The 20710-nt window shown below is 43.0% G+C and overlaps 1 protein-coding gene across 2 annotated transcripts in view; it reads left to right on the plus strand.

The window, feature by feature from the left end:
* The first annotated feature begins 17352 nt into the window (after positions 1 to 17352).
* The window catches only part of BOD1L1 (biorientation of chromosomes in cell division 1 like 1), a 35540-nt gene continuing 32182 nt past the window's right edge, over positions 17353 to 20710 (plus strand). For both annotated transcript variants that reach the window (XR_008840308.1, XM_056489456.1), the window contains exons 1-3: positions 17353 to 17639; positions 18032 to 18156; positions 19395 to 19585. Coding sequence is in view for 1 of the 2 variants with exons in the window: in XM_056489456.1 (XP_056345431.1) it covers positions 17445 to 17639; positions 18032 to 18156; positions 19395 to 19585 (511 nt within the window). In the remaining variant the exon portion in view is untranslated. The remainder of the gene's footprint in view (positions 17640 to 18031; positions 18157 to 19394; positions 19586 to 20710) is intronic.

Below are 20710 nucleotides of genomic sequence, written 5' to 3' on the forward strand. Positions count from 1 at the left end.
GACTAGGCAAATCCAGAATATCTATAGGTCAAAAAATCCATGGTGTTTCTCATTGGCCCAGAGATGGTAACCTTGTCTATTATATGTCCTGTCAGTGCACCTCTCAGTTATTGGTTATTCCTGGATCTGAATTTACCAAAAAACAAAAAGCAAAAACAAACAAACAAAAAAATATATTAAAAAAAATTTAAAATAAAGCCTTTCTCTATGTTGTCTTTGAAACGTCCAGATTTCAGCCTAGTACAAAAAAAAAGAAATTAATCTGGAGTGGGAAAATGGTTCCTTCTCCTGCTGCTTTACCAAATCCCAGTCTCAGCCTTCGTGGAGGTTTCTCTGGGGCTTCAGCCAGGGTCACCAATTTCATGGTTTTCCCAACAGTAATATAGGATAACAGCTCCCAAAACAACTGAAAGCTAAGTGCTGTCTGAAGCACAACCTGGCTAGCACCTGCAGACATCTTAGGGCCAGGACTCATAGAGGAACAGTAGGGCTTGGCCAGGTTCAAGGCTTGAGGCACTGCAGAGGTGTGTGTGCATGACCACCACAACTCAGGCTGGAAGGGACCTCAGCAGCCCCCAACCTCCTTATCAAAGCTGGGTCAGCTGTGAGATCAGACCAGGCTGCTCAGGGATTCAGCTACTTGGGTCTTGAAAGCCTCCAAGGACAGAGACTTGTAGAACCTCTCTAGTCAAAATGTGCATTTAAAACATCTGTTGTTCAAGTGCTGCCTCAGAACAGCAGTTATGCCAGGGCTGAATATCCCACTGGTTTTAAGTCAGCAACCCTTCCTACTTATCTGTCTTGACAGGAGTCGTCACCATGGCATCCAAGCACCTGAAACAACTACCTAAGGAACAATACCAAAATTGCAAGGCAGCTCCCAGCACAGCTGTGAGAACTCAAGGACAACACAATACCCAGTGCATTTGCAGGCTGCCAAGGGCTAACAGGATGCTCTTATTTCTCTCTAAACATGGGTGATCCTGCTCCTGCATGAAACCTCCAGCTGCCTGCCTGTGGTGAAAGCCAGCAGCACTTCCCAGGCTGCCAGCAGATGCTCATGCATCATCACAAGCAGCACAGACATACCCAAGTGTAGGTGGAGCAATCAGGCAGGTCATAAACAAATCAGGTGGAGTTCCTAAATAAACCAAATCTCTTTGAGAAGTTACAATAGAAAATGTAATGACCTGCAGTTTTTCCTTATCTGCTGCTGTAACTACAAACTGCATAAAGCTCTGACTATATGTCTTTACTGGACAAAACTAATGTTTCACACTCTGCTTTTGACCACCAGACAGAATGAATCTGTGCAGGTTCATTTGTTCAGGTGGACTGCATGCCCCCAGCATAATTATTTAACTTAACTGTAACTTAATTTCCTAATAATCATCATCAAATTTCCTCAAGCTGCCAGAACACAGACTGTATTTAAATAGCAAATTCTAGGTATTAATAGTCCAGAGAAAATGGCAGTTAAACAATGAAAAACCTATTTTTCTCTTGACACAGCCAATAGACAAGCAATCACGGCATTTTAGCTTGCTCATGTATCTCAGACAGAAAGGCTAAGATCAAAATACCAGTCATGAAACGACTTTTACATATGTCCCTCTCAATTTCAAAAAGAAAGTCAAATATTCCACAAAGCTAAGGCAAAAAAAAAAAAAAAAGTAAAATTAGTATTCATTCATTTTCATATGAAACTGACTGCTGTAACATTTTGGTATGCAAAAGAGGTCTCAGAATGGGGCAGGGAGAGGGAATGTCAGTACTGAAAGAACCTTAGAGCTGCTTTGCAGCACTGCACTTACACAGCAGAGAGCTCAAGGACTTGCTGACCTTGGGTACAGTTACTGGCCAATTTTACCTCAAGGGAAGGACATTACATTGCTTGGACCTAATAGGTGAAGCAGACAATTAACAACAGGCATGGAAAATACCTGCTTCTTTTTTTCTCACTCCATTACCTGTTTACAAGATTAATTTAAAATATTAATAAGTAGCATTAAGTCTGGATGTTTGAACATGAAGTTTATGAGGTTTGAGTGCTGGCATATTAATTAATGTCTGTGGTTCACAGTACAAGATATGGTACACACAACTTGATTTACACAGCTGAGTTTTGAATTGTAGGAGTTTCTGTCTGTAACTGAGAGTTGGGAATAGGCAAGGAACAACTATGACTTATAAAGCAACAGGCTTTCTAAGTTCTGCTTTTAGAAAAACTTTGATGACTAAGTAAGCGTCCAAATGTTAAGAGAGATTTGGAATGAGATCTCTCCCGCTGCCAGCCACAACACGAGACGCAGAGCAGAGGCAGCTCTTTGAACACAGAGTTGGTGCTGCTGGGGCACAACTTTCCCAAAGTCTGCACAGAAAGTAGAGATTGCCACCTCCTGGCCGAGCCCAGGGCAGCGCCGGGGACTCGCAGAAACATCCAGGCTCCGTCGAAATTATGTATGGGGAACTTATAAATGCCTCAATCACAGAGGCAAGCTTCGAACCAGAGCTCTTAAATACCAAAGCTAATCACTGATGGATAATCTGGAGGAAATCAAGCTACATCAGAGCAGTGCCTCATACTTTAACAGGGAGACCAGGCAGCATTATATCATGCTGCTAATTCCTTTCCATGCTGTCAAAAGAATATATACTCAAGGAAAAACTTGTTTTGTTTTCTTTCTGAAACAAAACAGCCTATTCTAACAAGAGATGCATTGTACACAGTACTACAAGCATGAAAAAATTTAAAACCTGAAATATAAATTTTAATATTCTCTTTTCTTTTTTTTTTTTTCCCTTTTTTTCCCCCAGTTTTGGGTTTGGGGTTTTTTCATTCAGGGTTGAATTGAAAGAAAAATGTCGCATTTTTCCAGTCTGAAAAGGCAGTCTGATGTGCTCAGGGGCAATTGCAAGAGGCCACTGGACACTGCACCTGGCCTCATTTGGGTCTGAGAACACAGTCAAATCACACAAGGAAAATTAAAGCACATCTTTAGAGAGATTATTTTCATATTGCCCCAAAAGACCTTGTGTGGACTAGCACCATGTCAGCAGCACCCAACCTCTCATTAAACCATAGTGCAGGAGCCATGCTGAATTCCCCACTGCCCTAAGGAATCCCTCCCTTTCTCCCACAGGTCAGGAGCAGCTGGAGCCCAGCCCTGCAGGAAGGCTCTGGGGTGCTGTGTGCCCCCCAGCCCCTCAGTGAGAGCCAGCAGGGTGCCCTGGCAGCCCCAGGGCAAAGCCCACCCTGGGGAGCATCCAGCCCAGCCCAGCAGCCGGGCAGAGCAGGGACTGTCCTGCCGTGCCCAGCCTGCCCTGCCTCCCCTGGAGAGCTGCTGGGAGCAAGGCCAGGATGCTCAGGCCTCTGAGTGCATCCAGAGGGTGACAAAGCTGGGGAAAGGGCTGGAGGAATGTCCTGTGAGGAGTGGCTGAGGACTCAGGGCTTCTCTGGTTTGAGAAAAGGACACGGGGGGGGACCTCGTTGCTCTCTGCAGCTTCCTGAGGAGGGGAGATGGGGAGGGAAATGCCAATCTCTTCTCCCTGGGATCCAGTGACAGGACATGTGGGAATGGCTCAAAGTTGAGCCAGGGGAGGTTCAGACTGGACATTAGCCAGCATTTCTTTACCAAGAGAGTGACTGAACAGTGGAACAGGCTTCCCAGAGTGGTGGACAATGCCAGAAGCCTGTCAGGGTTTAAATGGCCTTTGGACAGGGCCCTAAACATGTTTAAAAACTTTTGTTCAGCCCTGAACTGGTAAGACAGTTGGAGAACAGATTTTTTGTTGGTCCCTTCCAACTGTTGTATTCTATTCTAGTCTAGACTATTCTGTTCAAAACTGTATTTTAAGCAAAACCAGGAGTTTCCAAATTGTCAGAAAATAATATATTATTGTGAAAAATATGTTGCTGCAATAATGCTCAAAGTGAAAAGAACTTTTCTGTGCTTCAAGCATAAGCATACATACTGAACCTGCTGGTTTCTAGCTGCTAAATTGTATTTATGATTTCTAAGCTAGTTACTTATTTTTTAAGTACATTATTTCCTACAGGTATGTATTGGCCATTCACTCAACTACTCTTGCACCCTCCTGCCCTCCTTCCTAGACAACAGACCCACAAAAGAAGCTGTTGATGTTTGTCTCAGAGTTGCCATTTTGCAGCAAGTGGCACACAAATCCCAAACTGGCTATTTTATATGTTGTTGATGAGGGCATAAGAATGCTGCCTGCTTCTTACAGAGAATGTGGGAACACTTTCCTCAACAACAAATTTAAATTTTCTGTACATTGGAGGGAATGTGCCCCTTTGTATAAATGTTGGAGAGCTTCTTTCACTAAAAACGAGGTTCAATCATATGTAGCTCTTGAGTTAAACAGGTGTCCTCAAAGGAAGACTTTGACATGGCATCTTGGGAAAGACACAAGGAGAAAAATCTAACAGACCTGTCATCCTGCAAAAAAAAAAAAAAAAGTGATGACCATTCTTATGGACTGGAAGAAATGGAATTATGTGGTCCTTGTTTGGGAAATAAAGACACTAGGCTGGAAAAAAAAAAAATCAACAGAACCAAGCCTGTACATCAGTAGAAAAAATAAAAATTGGCAATATATAGATCTGCAAATACTTTTGGTAGAGATAGTAGTATGCCTGAACAGTTTAAATTTTGTTACTTTATGTCAAACTGCAGGAACTGTGAAAAGAGAGTTAAATGAGAAAGCACAAGGAAATAAACAATTGGAAAATTTTAATGAGTTTTTCAGTCCTTTAAAAAACATGAAAGACTGCTGGAGATTTACAAATGAACAAAGGCAAGATAGAAAAGGAAATCAGGTGCATGTTAGTGGAGATAAGAGCAGCATGCAGCCAAATAGCAAATACTTAATGAAAATTTTCACCTCATTATGTTTAAACCTCGAAGAGAAACTTTGCTCTTTTACACTATCACAATATGAAGGCTAAAAGTAAAATTGTGCTTTTAGACTTTAAATAGATCATGACTCCCTACCAATTTTAATTAGGATGTTTCTGTTTATACAAATGTGTCTTTAGGGAGCTCGTATGAAGAATAGAATAAGCCTAGATGAATATATGGAATAATTTTGGTATCCATAACTTATGTTTTCCTTTGTCTGCCCAGGAGCAAAAGGAGCCAAAAATGCATAAAATTAATATTTTTAAATTACCAGAATCCCTGTTCATTTAATACACTATTTGCATTTTCCTAGCTTGCTCATATGCTAGTACAAATAGCCATCTTAAATAGCATTGCAAGTACACAGAGCAGTATCTCAACAATGTAATTGTGAGAAGCAAATTCTAGCTGCAGTTAAACTGGAGTTTAAAAAGATAGGGTGTGGGGAGAGAGAGAGGAAAAAGGAGAGGGAGGGAGGGAGGGAGGGAGGGAGGGAGGGAGGGAGGGAGGGAGGGAGGGAGGGAAGGAGGGAAGGAAGGTTGGTTCCATGAAATTCTTAGCAGGCTCTCTTTGCAATTTTGTAAAAGAATGAGAATCTGAGATTAGCTTTATAGAGGAAATAGATATTAGAGGCCCTCCCTTCCCTATTCACTCTGCCTGGTTTAACAGCAGAAGAGTAATCTATAATATACAATCCCAGGAGAATCTAGAAATACTTTCACTTGTCCCAGAGTTTTGTATTACTTGTCTAATAAATTATTTTAATCCTTCCCTCAGGCCAAGTGAGAAATTTGGCATATGGCAACTCTGTCTTTCCCTCCTCTACTACATTAAGGTAAAATCTCACTCTGACTTACATGCAGTACTCTACCACCACAACTAATGAAACTGTGTCAGGAAAAGTCAAGGCATAATCTAATGCTACAGATGTTTTTCAGGAATGGTAGATTTCCCAAACTTTCACTATTACCAGCTTTTATTGAGTTCTGAAAGTTCATGTATCTTTCCCCTGACTCTCCTTCTCTCTCGAGATACTTTATTGCAGGCTTGTAAAGAAAGTTCTGTTACACTGCATAGGATTTTAGTTTATGGGGAGTGATCATATTTTTTATTATCTTATCTCTTCAGACTCTTCAACAAGAGGTAAATCACAAATTTGGCTAAAACAAGCATGTACAGAAGGACATTTTAAATAGGGAAAATAAAAATCCAAATTTTGCCAGGGTGATCATTGTATCAGTTCTTAAATAAAACTGATATTAACAATTACTCAACTGAAAAAAATACCTTCCAAGCTCATGCCAGAAGAGGCACAAAACCAGGATATAGATGGTTATTCTATTCATATGATTAGGCTGATTTTGGGACAATCTAACAGACTGGTTTGGAGGCAGCAGTCCTGAGAAGCTCCTTTCCTCTTTAGCTTTCTCAGTGTCTACATAGCTTCATGTTCTCACTTCTTTTTACTTTAGAAATCAAGAAAGGAAGACTATCCTTGTCTAATGTAGGCAATTGCTCATTCTGTCTCCATGGAGGAAGAGTTGGAAGCTAGTGCTTTTTTCATTAATGGACTGAAGTAAATACAATCAAAACTCTGGAAAATTTCAGACTGTTTTCTCACAAGATAAATCAAACAGTCCTGGGAAAGGAATTCAGACTTATGGAGAGTCAAAGAAACAATTTTTCATCTATTCTCAACACTCAGAATGAGAAAACTGTCACCACTTTAGATCATTTCCTTTGATGCCAGGAGCCCTGGCAGGACTGGAATATTTTGTTACCAGTGATAAACACTGCAAAACATCCCGCTGTGTGTATCACCTGAGGGTAGCAGAGCAGTCTGAGGTCCAATGAGAGTTGTCCTCGTTTCTCAGGTTAGACACAGCTACCAGCCTCTGAACCTGACACCCATGTTTTCAGCAAGCCAAAAACCACCTTGTCTCCCTGCAGCATGCAGAAGCATTCCCTTCCCTCTACCAAAGCACCTACATTTCTAACTACAAAATAAATCCACTGAAATGCAATACTCTTAAGTATGCTTTTATTAAACAAGCTCTGTGACATTAACAAAGCCAGTCAGGTGATGACCACTAACACACAGCAGCAAAGATGAAAAATATATAGAGGACTGTTTGTGATGCCCAAGGCACAGAAAAGGCTGCACACAGAGCAGCCATGCCCTCTCCTCCCAGAAGGGGCTACAGCCAGGCTGGCTGGATCCAGCAGAGCTGTTTCGGCCACCCATCCTCCTGCCAGCCAGCATATCCTTAAAACAGGAAAAAAAGGCTCTTGCAAAGTTGTCTTCTTCCTTTAAAGCCTCATCAGCTCCTTTTTACTGAGCACAAATGTGTTTTTACTAATCCCATTGCTGAAGCAAACATGACACTTCTCCATTTCAGGAAGGTTTAAAACCTTGCTAAGAGCAAATAAAAGCTAACTAAAACCCCAAGACATTCGTGAGAATAAATTTTAAAAATGCTCTCTTCCTACTGTAGGATCCAAATTGGGAAGCGTGAATGTTGGGGCTTAGCATTGGTAATATTGTTAATACTTTTTCTTGACTTTCCATTCTCCTCTGGTTAAACAAATTAAATAGAAAACCTTGCATTTCTCACACTCCCCAGTGTGAGTCTGGGATTGTTTCCCCTTGCCTGACTCCTATATCAGTTCCTATTCAGAAAGCAGCTGGTCTCTGAATAGATTCAGAGCTGGTTATCTCCACACACAATATATCATAGTCGATCCAGGCTTCAATTTTTTTTTTTTTTCCCCAGGAAACAATTATTTCACTATTTGTCAGTCTTTCTCCAACCCCTGCCCCATAACTTTTGAAACGGTTGGCCAATTTTAATGAAATCTGGCAAAAAAGTACAAATCTTAAAGACATTCATATCATCTTTGTGCCAATCAATAGGTGAGGAGGGAAGATTTTGAGCAGCATTATTATTTCTGCTGTTTCATTAAAGATTGATGCTGAGGCATCCAGTGGGATCTGCAACAGACTGGCAACGGGTGCACCTTGACTGCACCTGAGCCGCTGCCTCAACTTGCAGCCAGACCCAACAGGGTGGGGTTCCACCTATGACACCTTCACACAGCCCCTTCTACACAGCCCCACCTTAGCAGTGACTTCAGACAGTGTTCTCTGAATGCCCAGCAGTACCAGGAACCAAGCATGGATGGTAAGTCAACGGCAATAAAATGACCCATCCCCTTCTCTCCCTCCACCGCACCTCCCCTAAAAGAATGAAATGTGACTCACCACTCCTATTCCTCCAGTCCTTTGGCACCCCCAACACAAGAGAACAAGACAAAGGCCCAAATAATAATTATTTAATTTTGTTATTTTCCTAAATGACACTTTACAATTTTTCCACAGAAAATACTATTTTTGAGCTAGATACAATAACTCTCATTTTTACTTGAGAATTACAACTAAGGTTATAGAAATGATGGCATGAGCAATTTTGAGCACCCTATTATTTAGTAGCAAAGTCCTGCTTTGATCCATCTCCCTGCTGACTTCAATGGAACTACACTAGGTATAAATTAAAGCAAAATTCAGTCCATCAGCTCTACTTTAAGCCTCATGCATTCCATTTAAGCAATGCCTCCACCTTGATTTCACCTTGCTGTAGTCAGCAAAAAATGCTGATATAAAATGTGTCATGCTTTGTGTATCCACTCACTCTGCTTTCATGTTTAAGCTGTACTATTTTACATTACCATTAAAATTACATTTAGGCAAAAGTGAAAGAGTGTAGAAAGAACGTATAATCTCTTGTGCTCTCTCTGGAGAACAAGCTTCCATTAAGTATTTCTCTGTCTCCCTGTACACAAATAGCAAAAACATGTATTTTCAGGTCAAAAACAAATACCAAAGTAAAATCTCCATTAAAAGGAACACAATAACTCATTCTAACATTTTTCTCCAGAATGAAGAAATAAAGTGGTATTTCTCCAGCATGCAGGAATCTATACTTCAAAAAAAGGAAAAAAAAAAAGAAAAAAAGAAAAAAATATATATACTGAGATCATCAATCACATTAGCAGGAATTAGATGTCCAACTCCCTAGATGCCAATAACAATTCCAACAATATTACATTCATTAGTCATTGTTTGCTTGTGAAGAGGTAAAAAGGCTGTACTGTGCCTGTCCCTTATCTCATTGCCATGAAAGGGAATAGCACAAACATTGTGTCACCAGGTACAGCCACAGCCACATGGATGGGTTTTCCTCTCACAGGCAGGTTAAAGCTCCATCTGCCCTTGAAGATTCCTTTCTTGGTTACAACAACAACAAAAAATAAACTCCAACAAATCATGTAACACTGTGTATTAAACATATTTGTGACAGTAATCTTTTTTTGCTCTCAAATATCACCCTCTAAACAGGCTCTATTCATCTCACAAAACTTGGGCATCCAGAAACTCAATTTCTTGGCCTTGACAGAGACATAAAATTAAAAAAAAAATAAAATTAAAAAAAAAAAAAAAAAAAAAGGAGAAGCAGCATAGCTGTACCTTCAAAATAATGTACCTTAACAAGCATTATGTACAAGTTTGGTGTCACACTGAAGTTCTGAAATTGGAAAAAATATCAATAAAAAAGTATTTTAGAATGCAGACTGATGAAATGTGATTTAGAAGACTTCACAACTTTTTCTTAAACTTTAGTCAGACAATCTTCCCAAATACAGCAAATACAACCAGTTATATTAGCTACTGAACATGAAAACTTTAGTATTTTTACAAAGCACTTCAGTCTATCTATTTAACTGGCCAATTTGAGGAGCCACCAAATGTCCATCTCAACTTAAGCATCATTGACAACAATTATCGTGCTCATTTTCAGTGGGAGAACCAGGGGCTCATGGTACTTTCAGTTTTGCTCAAGAAAACTCTTCAAAAGTGACCAAAAACCTTTAGAGGTTTCAGTGCAAGGTCATGACAGCCTGCTCCAAATAAAGGCTTTCCTTTCATCACTTTAAAACATGTTGTCTAGTCACTGTTTTCATTTCTGCACTTGCCAAAGGCTTGCCTCTGGAAAACACTTAGGACAGGCAGCCTCCCATTGAAGCAAAATACATTTGCTGTTCTACAGATAATTCACTTAAGCCACCAAGCTTCACATTTTACACAGGGCCTACCTGCCAGCAAAATAAAAAAATATAAATACATGTAGATACCTGTTTGAACAAATAAAAACACTTACTGACACCTGAAAGGAAACATGGTTATGAAGCCAGAAAGAGCACTTCAAGCATGCACTATTAAACAACAGTTTATCCAAATGTTCTTACTTACATACCAAAATAAAGGATGACAGAATCACATCTTCCATTTATGGCAGTCCAATTACATTTTATCTACTGCAACTATTCCCATGAAAGGATACAGACATCACTCCAGTCACATCACAGCTGAAGGTACAGTCCGTGCCTTGGCTACATTTTGGTCCTGCAACTACAGCATTTCATGCTGCAGCTTAGCTGAAGCCACATATGCTGTTATTGATGAAGCATAAAACCTCTGCAATGCTGGCACCATTTCTCTGCTGCTCCAAAACAGAGTGGACTGGATTGTGATTACTAGTGCTGCTCCTAGGCAAAATAATTTTGCCTTTTTTAGAAAAATCCCATAACAGTAAGCACCAGAAAATCTGAGGCTTTCTCCAACTACAGACAATATAAGTATACTGTTTATGCACAGGGAGAAACAAAAATGAAATATGCATCAGGCAATGCACATTCATACCACAAATCAATTCAGCATCCACAGTTCTGGGGTTTATTGTGCCATAATAAACAGCATATCAATAAGCTACACACTAAAAGATAATAAACCTCAGAGAATGGAGCCACAGCCATAACACAGATGGTGCAAGGCACAGACATGTTAACACACATGTAGAGGAAGAAGTGAGCAATTCATCCAGGACAGATCTCTTGTTGATGTTGGGCAACTTTAGAGCTTTTCCTATCCAGGAATCTGCTCAGGCATTTCAGTTATTACCAGCAAGAAGTCTTAATTTTTACTAGAAAACTCAAAATGTTACTAAAGAACTCCTTTTCTCTATACCCTTGTCTGTAAAAGACTACAGAGTTTAAAGAGGAGCGTCACCTTTGTAACCTCAATACTGACAGCAATACTTTTTCTTTGAGAGCATCGAATTTTGCAACAGAGTTCATCACAGAGGAAGGGCATCTCCTATCACGACCAAACTTGCTCAGATTAATCCTTGACTCCCATGCAAAGAGGACTTCTATTTTCTGTTTTACTTTCTTAACCCAGCTGTCACCTGGATTTCAGATACTTCATAAATTCAGATTCATTATCAGCATACATAGCATGAACAAAGTTTTTGAGGAATAAACTACACAAAATAAAAGCCAGAAAACATCAACTAACCTGTCAAGTTCAGTTACTGCTTTTATCAATTATGGTATGAACTGAACTCAAGAGAGTTTAAGTCTATGAACACTCATAGAATCAGTTGGGCATGTTGGCCACTCTGAATTTGATGCCTGTGGCAGGCATCCATGGAATAAGATTTCTGCATTTTTGTCTAAAAAAGAAAGAGCAAGCTTTTGCCAGTGCTTTATTTTTACTTATGCTACTACTAATAACAGCATTTCCAAGTACATCAGAGTATTTTATTCCTATTAAGGGACAGAATTTCTGCTTCAGGTGTGGCATAATCATGCCGTTTATGGCCCCAGTTAGTCAAAAATGAGACAAAACCTGAGACAAAAAAAAAAATCTGAAATCACAAGTTGCGTGGCTTGCTGACATGACAGCAATGGCTGAAATGGGTCTGCCCAACCTTAAGAGTCGATCTCATATTCAGGGACAAAAAGCAAACCTAGAGATAGAAAGAGAAAAAAACGCTTTCCGAGTCCCCAGCAGCCCACAGAGCACCCACATTCTGGGCCAAGGGCACCTTTCCTGAATTTTGTGACTTGTACTTCTATGTGTTTGTCCAGCCTGCAGCCATGTAATAATTTCTTCCCATAATATCATATATATCTCTGCTGGGGGTTAGTCTCTATTTCAAAGAAAAACTTCTGCCTTTATCGGCAGACACCTGTCCTTCAAACCAGGAATATCTCGTTTCTGTTTGTCTCATCTCTTGGAATTTCCTGTGCAATTTAAATATTGCTTGAAGTTTAGGAACAGCAGCCGAAACTACATTTGCTGTCTACCTTATTTACAAGATATCAGGAAACTTGCTAAGACTTCTTGTCGGTTAAAAAAATGTAAAATATATTTTTAAAAGATATATAAAAGTTAGACATTCTTGGGAAGAACCGGGTTGTCCACAGCTGAACAGCACTATAGGGGGGGCTGCAGCACCAGGTTGGGTGAACGAGGGGGCAGCAGTACCAGATTTGTCCAAAAGGGAGCAGCACTACTGCAGGGGGTGGCTTCAGTACCATTTTTTCCAGGAGCAGGCAGCAGTACTGGAATGACCAGCAGTGCCATTATTATCCACAACTCCGTAGCATGACTAAGGGACCTACAGTACCTGTTTTATAAACAAGGGGACAGCACTACTGGTGGGGGGGCTACAGTACTGGTTTTGTCCACAAAGGGGCAGCATTACTGGGGCAGGGTTGCAGTACCAGTTTTTTCCACAACAGGGCAGCTTTACTGGAGGGGCTGCAGTACCAGATTTGTATTCAAGGAGGCAGCAGTACTGGGTGAGAGGGTGCATTCCTGCTTTTGTCCACAAGCGGGCAGCAGGACTTGGGGCAGGTGCAGCACCGGTTTTGCCCACAAGGGGGCAGCACTACTGGGGTGGGTGCAGCACTGATTTTTGTCTACAAAGGGGCAGCACTACTGGGTGCTGTGCAGCACTGGTTTTGTCCACAAGGGGGCAGCACTTCTGAGAAGGGCTGCAGTAACTGTTTTGCCCACAAGGGGCCAGAACTTTTCGGGGGGGGTGCAGTACTGGTTTTGTCCACATGGGGGCAGCACTACTCAGGGTGGGTGCAGAATCGGCTTTGTCCACAAGGGGGCAGCAAACTTGGGAAAGGTGCAGTGCTGGTTTTGTCCACAAGGGAGCAGCACTAGTGCAGGGAGGGGCCTGCAGTACCAGTTTGGTCCACAAGGTGGCAGCACTGCTGGTGGGGTGCAGTAACAGTTTTGTCCACAAGAGGACAGCAATTCTGACAAGGGCTGCAGTACCAGTTTTATCCACAAGTGGGCAGCAGTACTGGCGGAAGCCGTAGTACAGGTTTTGTCCACAAGGGGTCAGCACAAGCAAAAGGGCTGCAGTACCGATTTCATCCAAAAGGGGGCAGCACTACTGGGGGGGGGCCGGTGTTGGCCCTGCAGTACATGTAATTACATGTAGATATCTGTTTGAACAAATAAAAACACTTACTGACACCTGAAAGGAAACATGGTTACGAAGCCAGAAAGAGCGCTTCAAGCATGCACTATTAAACAACAGTTTATCCAAATGTTCTTACTTACATACCAAAATAAAGGATGACAGAATCACATCTTCCATTTATGGCAGTCCAATTACATTTTATCTACTGCAACTATTCCCATGAAAGGATACAGACATCACTCCAGTCACATCACAGCTGAAGATACAGTCCGTGCCTTGGCTACATTTTGGTCTTGCAACTACAGCATTTCATGCTGCAGCTTAGCTGAAGCCACATATGCTGTTATTGATGAAGCATAAAACCTCTGCAATGCTGGCACCATTTCTCTGCTGCTCCAAAACAGAGTGGACTGGATTGTGATTACTAGTGCTGCTCCTAGGCAAAATAATTTTGCCTTTTTTAGAAAAATCCCATAACAGTAAGCACCAGAAAATCTGAGGCTTTCTCCAGCTACAGACAATATAAGTATACTGTTTATGCACAGGGAGAAACAAAAATGAAATATGCATCAGGCAATGCACATTCATACCACAAATCAATTCAGCATCCACAGTTCTGGGGTTTATTGTGCCATAATAAACAGCATATCAATAAGCTACACACTAAAACATAATAAACCCCAGAGAATGGAGCCACAGCCATAACACAGATGGTGCAAGGCACAGACATGTTAACACACATGTAGAGGAAGAAGTGAGCAATTCATCCAGGACAGATCTCTTGTTGATGTTGGGCAACTTTAGAGCTTTTCCTAACCAGGAATCTGCTCAGGCATTTCAGTTATTACCAGTGAGAAGTCTTAATTTTTACTAGAAAACTCAAAATGTTACTAAAGAGCTCCCCTTTCTCTATACCCTTGTCTATAAAAGACTACAGAGTTTAAAGAGGAGTGTCACCTTTGTAACCTCAATACTGACAGCAATACTTTTTCTTTGAGAGCATCGAATTTTGCAACAGAGTTCATCACAGAGGAAGGGCATCTCCTATCATGACCAAACTTGCTCAGATTAATCCTTGACTCCCATGCAAAGAGGACTTCTATTTTCTGTTTTACTTCTTAACCCAGCTGTCACCTGGATTTCAGATACTTCATAAATTCAGATTCATTATCAGCATACATAGCATGAACAAAGTTTTTGAGGAAAAACCTACACAGTGTTTCACTGAAAAACAAAAGCCAGAAAACATCAACTAACCTGTCAAGTTCAGTTACTGTTTTATCAATTATGGCATGAACTGAGCTCAAGAGAGTTTAAGTCTATGAATACTCATAGAATCAGTTGGGCATGTTGGCCACTCTGAATTTGATGCCTGTGGTAGGTGAGCTGGTTTTGCATGAAAAGTCTCCTGAGAGGAGGAGCACAGTGCACACAGACACACGGGGCCTGTCTCCTCTATAACATCTTCCTCTGTGAGTTCCTGGGACCAAACGGAGGGCTGATTTAATGATTGACAGCCTGGGTAACCAATTAAAAAGTTAATTAACTTCATGAATCACATTGGTAACATGAAACTCGATTTTTTTTTTTTTTTTTTTTTTTTTGTCTTGCAGCCTCCAGAGAGGTAAGGTCGGCTGGGCAGGGATGGGGGAGCCACCAAGGACCCCCAGCCCTGTTTTCACCAGGGGGCCCTGATGGCCAGGGGAAAGAGAAGTGGGAGCCAAGCTTCCAGATGGGAAGAGACTGAGGAGATGCCATGAAAATACTGGCTGAAAATAACCTTTTTTGTAAGCTACGGGGGACTGGACTACAAATTGTGGAGAACTACTTGGCGGGGGCGGGGGGTTGAAGTGCTTGACAAGAAAGATCCTTTGCCCCAATGGAATGGGGGTCTCTGTTCTGGAGACTGGAGAAATGAACAGAGACATTTGATGGAAAAAAAAATGATGGGGACTTTTTGCCTTTAAACAGCTTGGCCTTACAAGTAATACCCCAGGAGTTTTTTTACATGACCCATAACACAGCTCTGGAAGGACTGTGAGGATGGGAGGAGTTCCACGATTTGCAGATTTTCCCAGGCGGATGCAAATTATGAAAGTGAAGGCAAACCCTATGGCTAAACTAAGAAAGAGCTTTTCTCTCTAGTGAACTGAAATGATTATTTAGTGAATGACTGAAGTGTTCTCTGCATGTTGTTGCTAAGAAATATGGAAGGTGGGGGGGAAGAGGGAGTGATCTGGAAATCTTATTCCGAATTTTTTATTTTCTCTGTGTTATTAATAAATTTCTTCTTCGTACTCTTTTAAGTTTTAGACCTGCCTTGTTTTTGCTCTTAAATCCTATCTCCAAGAAAAAATGAGTATATTAAAATTGGCAAGCCCAATCCAAACCGAGACAGTAGGCATCCATAGAATAAGATTTCTGCAATATTGTCTAAAAAAGAAAGAGTAAGCTTTTGCCAGTGCTTTATTTTTACTTATGCTACTACTAATAACAGCATTTCCAAGTACATCAGAGTATTTTATTCCTATTAAGGGACAGAATTTCTGCTTCAGGTGTGGCATAATCATGCCGTTCATGGCCCCAGTTAGTCAAAAATGAGACAAAATCTGAGACAAGTTGCGTGGCTTGCTGACATGACAGCAATGGCTGAAATGGGTCTGCCCAACCTTAAGAGTCAATCTCATATTCAGGGACAAAAAGCAAACCTAGAGCTAGAAAGAGAAAAAAACACTTTCCCAGTCCCCAGCATCCCACAGAGCACCCACATTCTGGGTCACAAGCACCTTTCCTGAATTTTGTGACTTGTACTTTCATGCATTTGTCCAGCCTGCAGCCATGTAATAATTTGTTCCCACAATATCATATATATCTCGTTTCTGTTTGTCTCATACCCTAGTATCTCCTTTGCAATTTAAATATTCCTTGAAGATTAGGAACTGCCGCTGGAACTGCATCTGTTATGTGCTTTACTTAGAAGATATTAGGAAACTTGCTGAGACTTCTTGTATTAAATATATGTAAAAGAATATTTAAAAATCAGACTGTCCTAAAAGAGAACACAAAAGCAGCTGTAGTCAAAACCAGTTTGTAAACATATATAGCAGGGGCTACAGATTAAATTTTATCACACAGCACCAGGTCCAGACACCTCAAATAACTCCAGGGATGGTGACTCCACCACTTCACTGGGCAACCCACTGCCATGCCTGACCACCAAACAGTGGAAAGTTTGTTTTCTAATAGATAATCTGAATCGTCCTTGCCTCAGCACATTGGACAGTTATGACCGTAACGCTGACACATGAAAAGAAACGGCTAACAAGATATGGGTTGAAAACATTTCTTTTAAAAGAGCACATGACAATGCACTGATATGTAAAGCTGGCAAGGTTAAATTCAAATAATTTAATTATCATCTTCCAGACGCCTCCTCCAGGGGTGCGGCGGCAGCAGCCCATGAGGCCGGACGGGGCGGGAGGGGAGGCAGCGCCCGTTATCAGCCAGGAGCAGGCCACGGCCGTCGCGACGGCGCCCGCCCGATCCTGATCCTGATCCCGATCCCGATCCCCATCCCCATCCCGATCCTGATCCTGATCCCGATCCCGACCCGTTGCCGGTGACCCCGCGCGGCCCCGCCCCGCGCCGGCCCCGCCCCGCGCCTGAGGGAGGAAGCGCGCGGCGCCGCCCGCACCGTGATGGCGGCGGGCGCAGGAAGGGGCGGGCCGCAGGGCGGGGCCGCGGGTCGCCGCCGGGAGCGCAGCAGCGGCGCAGGGCGGCCGGGCAGAGGGGCGCGCCCGCGGTGCCCGCAGCGCCCGGCGGCGGCCGCGCCGCGCAGGGGAACGTGGGCGCGGCGGGCGGGGGCCGAGCGCCGTCGCGGCCGCTGCTTTCCCCCCTCGGCCCGGCGGATCTGGGCCGCACCGGCCCGGGGGCCGCGAGCGGCTCCGCCCCCTCCGCCCCTGTGCAGGGCCCGCGGCGGCTGCGCCCGGCCCCGCCAGTGCCCGTCCCGCGCCGATGGCGCCGCTGTCGGCGGCGGCGCCTCCGCCCCCCCCGCGCCGCGCGCCGCTTCCTCCCGCCGTCCCCTTCCGCTTCCGGGGTCAGCGCCGCCGCTGCTCGCTGAGCAGCCCCGTCCCGGGGCCCGGCCGGCACCGCCGGCAGCAGCCGCCGCCCCGCCGCCCCCATGGCCACCAACCCCCAGCCCCCGCCGCCCCCGCCGCCGCCCCCTCAGCAGCCGCCGCCGCTGCCGGGGGCCGGGGCCGGTGCGGGGGGCGGCACGGCCGAGCCCGAGCTGGTCTCCATGATCGTTAACCACCTCAAGAGCCAGGGGCTCTTCGACCAGTTCCGCCGCGACTGCTTGGCCGACGTGGACACCAAGGTGCGGGCGGGCGGGACCGGCGGCTCGGGGGGGTCCCAGCGCTCCGGGCTGTGGCGGGTCAGGGACGGGACGGGCCCGGCCCGGGCAGCGCGCTCGGCGGAGCGGAGCGGAGCGGCCGCCGGGCCCCGCTGCGCTCGCAGCCGCGGGGCGAAGCCGGAGCGCCGCGTTCGGCGGCAGCGCGGCCGGCCGTGCGCGCACGGTCACAGCACCCGGTTCGCGCAGGGTCTGGCGGGGCAGCGTTTAACGCGCTGCCATGGCCGCAGGACAGCGGCTGCGCCTGCAGGGCACCGGCGGGTCCGACAGGGCTCCAGCTGTACCAGCCTGGTCTCCGGGAGGAGAGCCATCCACTTAGACGATCCTTCCAGTCCAACCTCTCTGCTGTTGCTTTCCAGCCTGCCTACCAGAATTTGAGACAGCGCGTTGACAACTTTGTTTCCAATCATTTGGCCACTCATACCTGGAGTCCTCATCTCAACAAGAACCAGCTGAGAAATAACATTAGACAGCAGGTTCTCAAGTAAGTGACAGCTCTGGGATTTCTCTGAACATGCTTGTGTACTGTGATAGGTGATAAAGGCTGTGGGTCAGTGTAAAATGGGCTTCTTTCTTCAAAGAAACTTCTAAAGAAGCTGGGTTGTTTTCCCCTCTCAGTATTTAAAATGTGCTGTTATTTGAGGCAGTAAGTCGCCATCAATATTAGTCAGAATTGGACTGCAGATTCTTTTTGATCTGGTCCAGGTTTATGCAGGGGTGGAAACCTTGATTTTGTCTTGAGATATAACCCCATAGCTAAAGGCTACCTTTACTTTTTCTTTTAAGGGAGATATTAATAAAGTTGCAATTATTATTTTTAGAGCTAAGAAGCAGCATTTTGTAAACTAAACTCTGCAGAGTATAAAGCTAAAGTCACAAAATAGAAAAATGGATTTAAATCTAGTTGGACAGAGAAGAGGTTTTAAGAACTGCTGTTATATTAAAATTATGTGAGACACTTTAACCTAATATTACATTATTTCATTAAAGTTTCTCCAGTCTTTCTTCTCAAATCTTAGACTCACAAGAAACATTAGGAAATTTCTTCGAAGTACCGTATATTTGGCCATTAATTTGGGTCAAACCAATTAGTCTGTTTGGGAGCAAACTTAATCAGTTGTGTTATGGTGGTACCATTGATAACTTGTACTGAGGAATGTTTGGTTTGTAGCAGGGGGAGCAGTTATTCTTTCTTGTTAAAGAAGCAATGAGGACAAGAGGTATGGCCAACAAAAAACTACAGGGGTCTAAAGGCATAAGCTGTGGGTTTTCTATTTTATTTTACTGAAGATTAAGTGTGTTCTATAAAGCTGCAGAACTTGCCACCTTTTACTGGGCAGAAAGTAGCTTAGAATAGTGATGAGTGGTTTAGTAGTTATTTATGCCACATGCCTTCTATAATTCATCTCTTTTCTGATATGATGATTGATAATACAAGGTTTCTTCTGAATATTTTTCCAAAATATGTTTTTTGCAGTTAGATAACACTTGTAAGTGTAACCACTAATGGTGTAACAACAGGTTGCTTGTATTAATTCCATGTGCTTTGATTGTTCTGTTTCTCTAGCACATTTTTTCTTACAGGTAAGGCACATAAATTCATAACTGTGGGAACGTTCAGAAAACATTGATGCTTCATTGGAGCACGTCTAAATGGTCATATTTCATTAATACATTCTTGAAAACTAATTCTTCATGCTAATTCATGTAACTTTGTTCCAGGTCTGGAATGTTGGAATCGGGAATTGACAGAATTATTTCTCAGGTTGTGGACCCAAAGATCAACCACACATTCAGACCTCAGGTGGAAAAAGCTGTCCATGAATTTTTAGCAACATTGAATCACAAAGAGGAGGCAGGACCCAGTACATCTCCAAGTGAGGAGAAAGCAGATGCTTCTGTTACTGTACAAGGTATTCTACCATTTCTCTGAGCAGTCTATTAACAAAAGAATGGGATTTGAGAGAGCAGAATCATGGACTAGATTGTCTGCTACCATAACTGTGTTAGTGTCAGTATTAGCAAGCTTCAGGCAGCATGCCAGAATAGTTGTCTCTTACTCTAGGTATAAAGGTAGAAAGCAAAAGAGATGTCATGCTGTTAGGACTATGTCACTCTTTCACTTCTGTTTGTGATTGAGGGATCAGTTTACTGTGGGGAGAAAAGTTGGTCTCAGTGTTATAGAATCAGATAAGACATAGCTGTAAGGGAAGGATGATGCAACTTTTTGTCTGCCAGTAGAGATGGAAGAAATTACTTAAGAGACAGTTCTCTTTGCAGTTGCTGTGTGCCATAAAATTTGGATGGCTAAGGTCCTAATATTACCTGTATCAACTTCTAAACACTCCTGCAGGTAATTGTCTGTTCTTTCCTGTTCTAAGATCTCCACAGCCATCCATCTGTTTGTAACCTTTATTTAAATCCAAGCCTTTTTCCCCTGAGGCCCATTTTCTTTAAAATGAGTTAACAAGCCAGCTGCAGTTCTTAGTGCTAGTCCAGTTAACTCCATCTTTAGAGCTGGTTCTAAAATGATGGAAAAGTGATAAGGTATTTGTGATAGTCCTGTTGTTACATAGTCAGTATGCTGAGTCAATTTTCCATGCCATTTATGGAGATGCTAGAAGTGTGAGCTACCACTCTTCTCCTGCAGTATATGCATATTGTATGTTCTATATGTACATATTTTATTCAGAGTCATCACCCTACTTAGGATTTGGTAAAGGTGAACAAGGGCTGTGTTCAGATGTGTTTTCCATTGACAATCCTCAGTTTCTCTAGGCAGACCTCAGGAACAGTGGTGCAAAGCAAAATTAATCTCTTAATTTGCTTGCTGCAGGAAGACAACATCTTTGAGATTTTTTTTGTTCAGTTCTTTTTCTTAACCAAAATCTCTTAAGGCAAAAATTAGTCAAATATTTTAGTTAACTGTACATATTTTGTAGAGAGTGCTTATTCTGTTTCTTTTCACTTGTTTAGCCTTCTATCTGAACAGAATTATGAAAACTAGGCTTAAGTAAAACTCTGTTCTTTCTTACTAT

Source organism: Oenanthe melanoleuca, chromosome 4 (assembly GCF_029582105.1).
Source record: "Oenanthe melanoleuca isolate GR-GAL-2019-014 chromosome 4, OMel1.0, whole genome shotgun sequence".
Taxonomy (NCBI): domain Eukaryota; kingdom Metazoa; phylum Chordata; class Aves; order Passeriformes; family Muscicapidae; genus Oenanthe; species Oenanthe melanoleuca.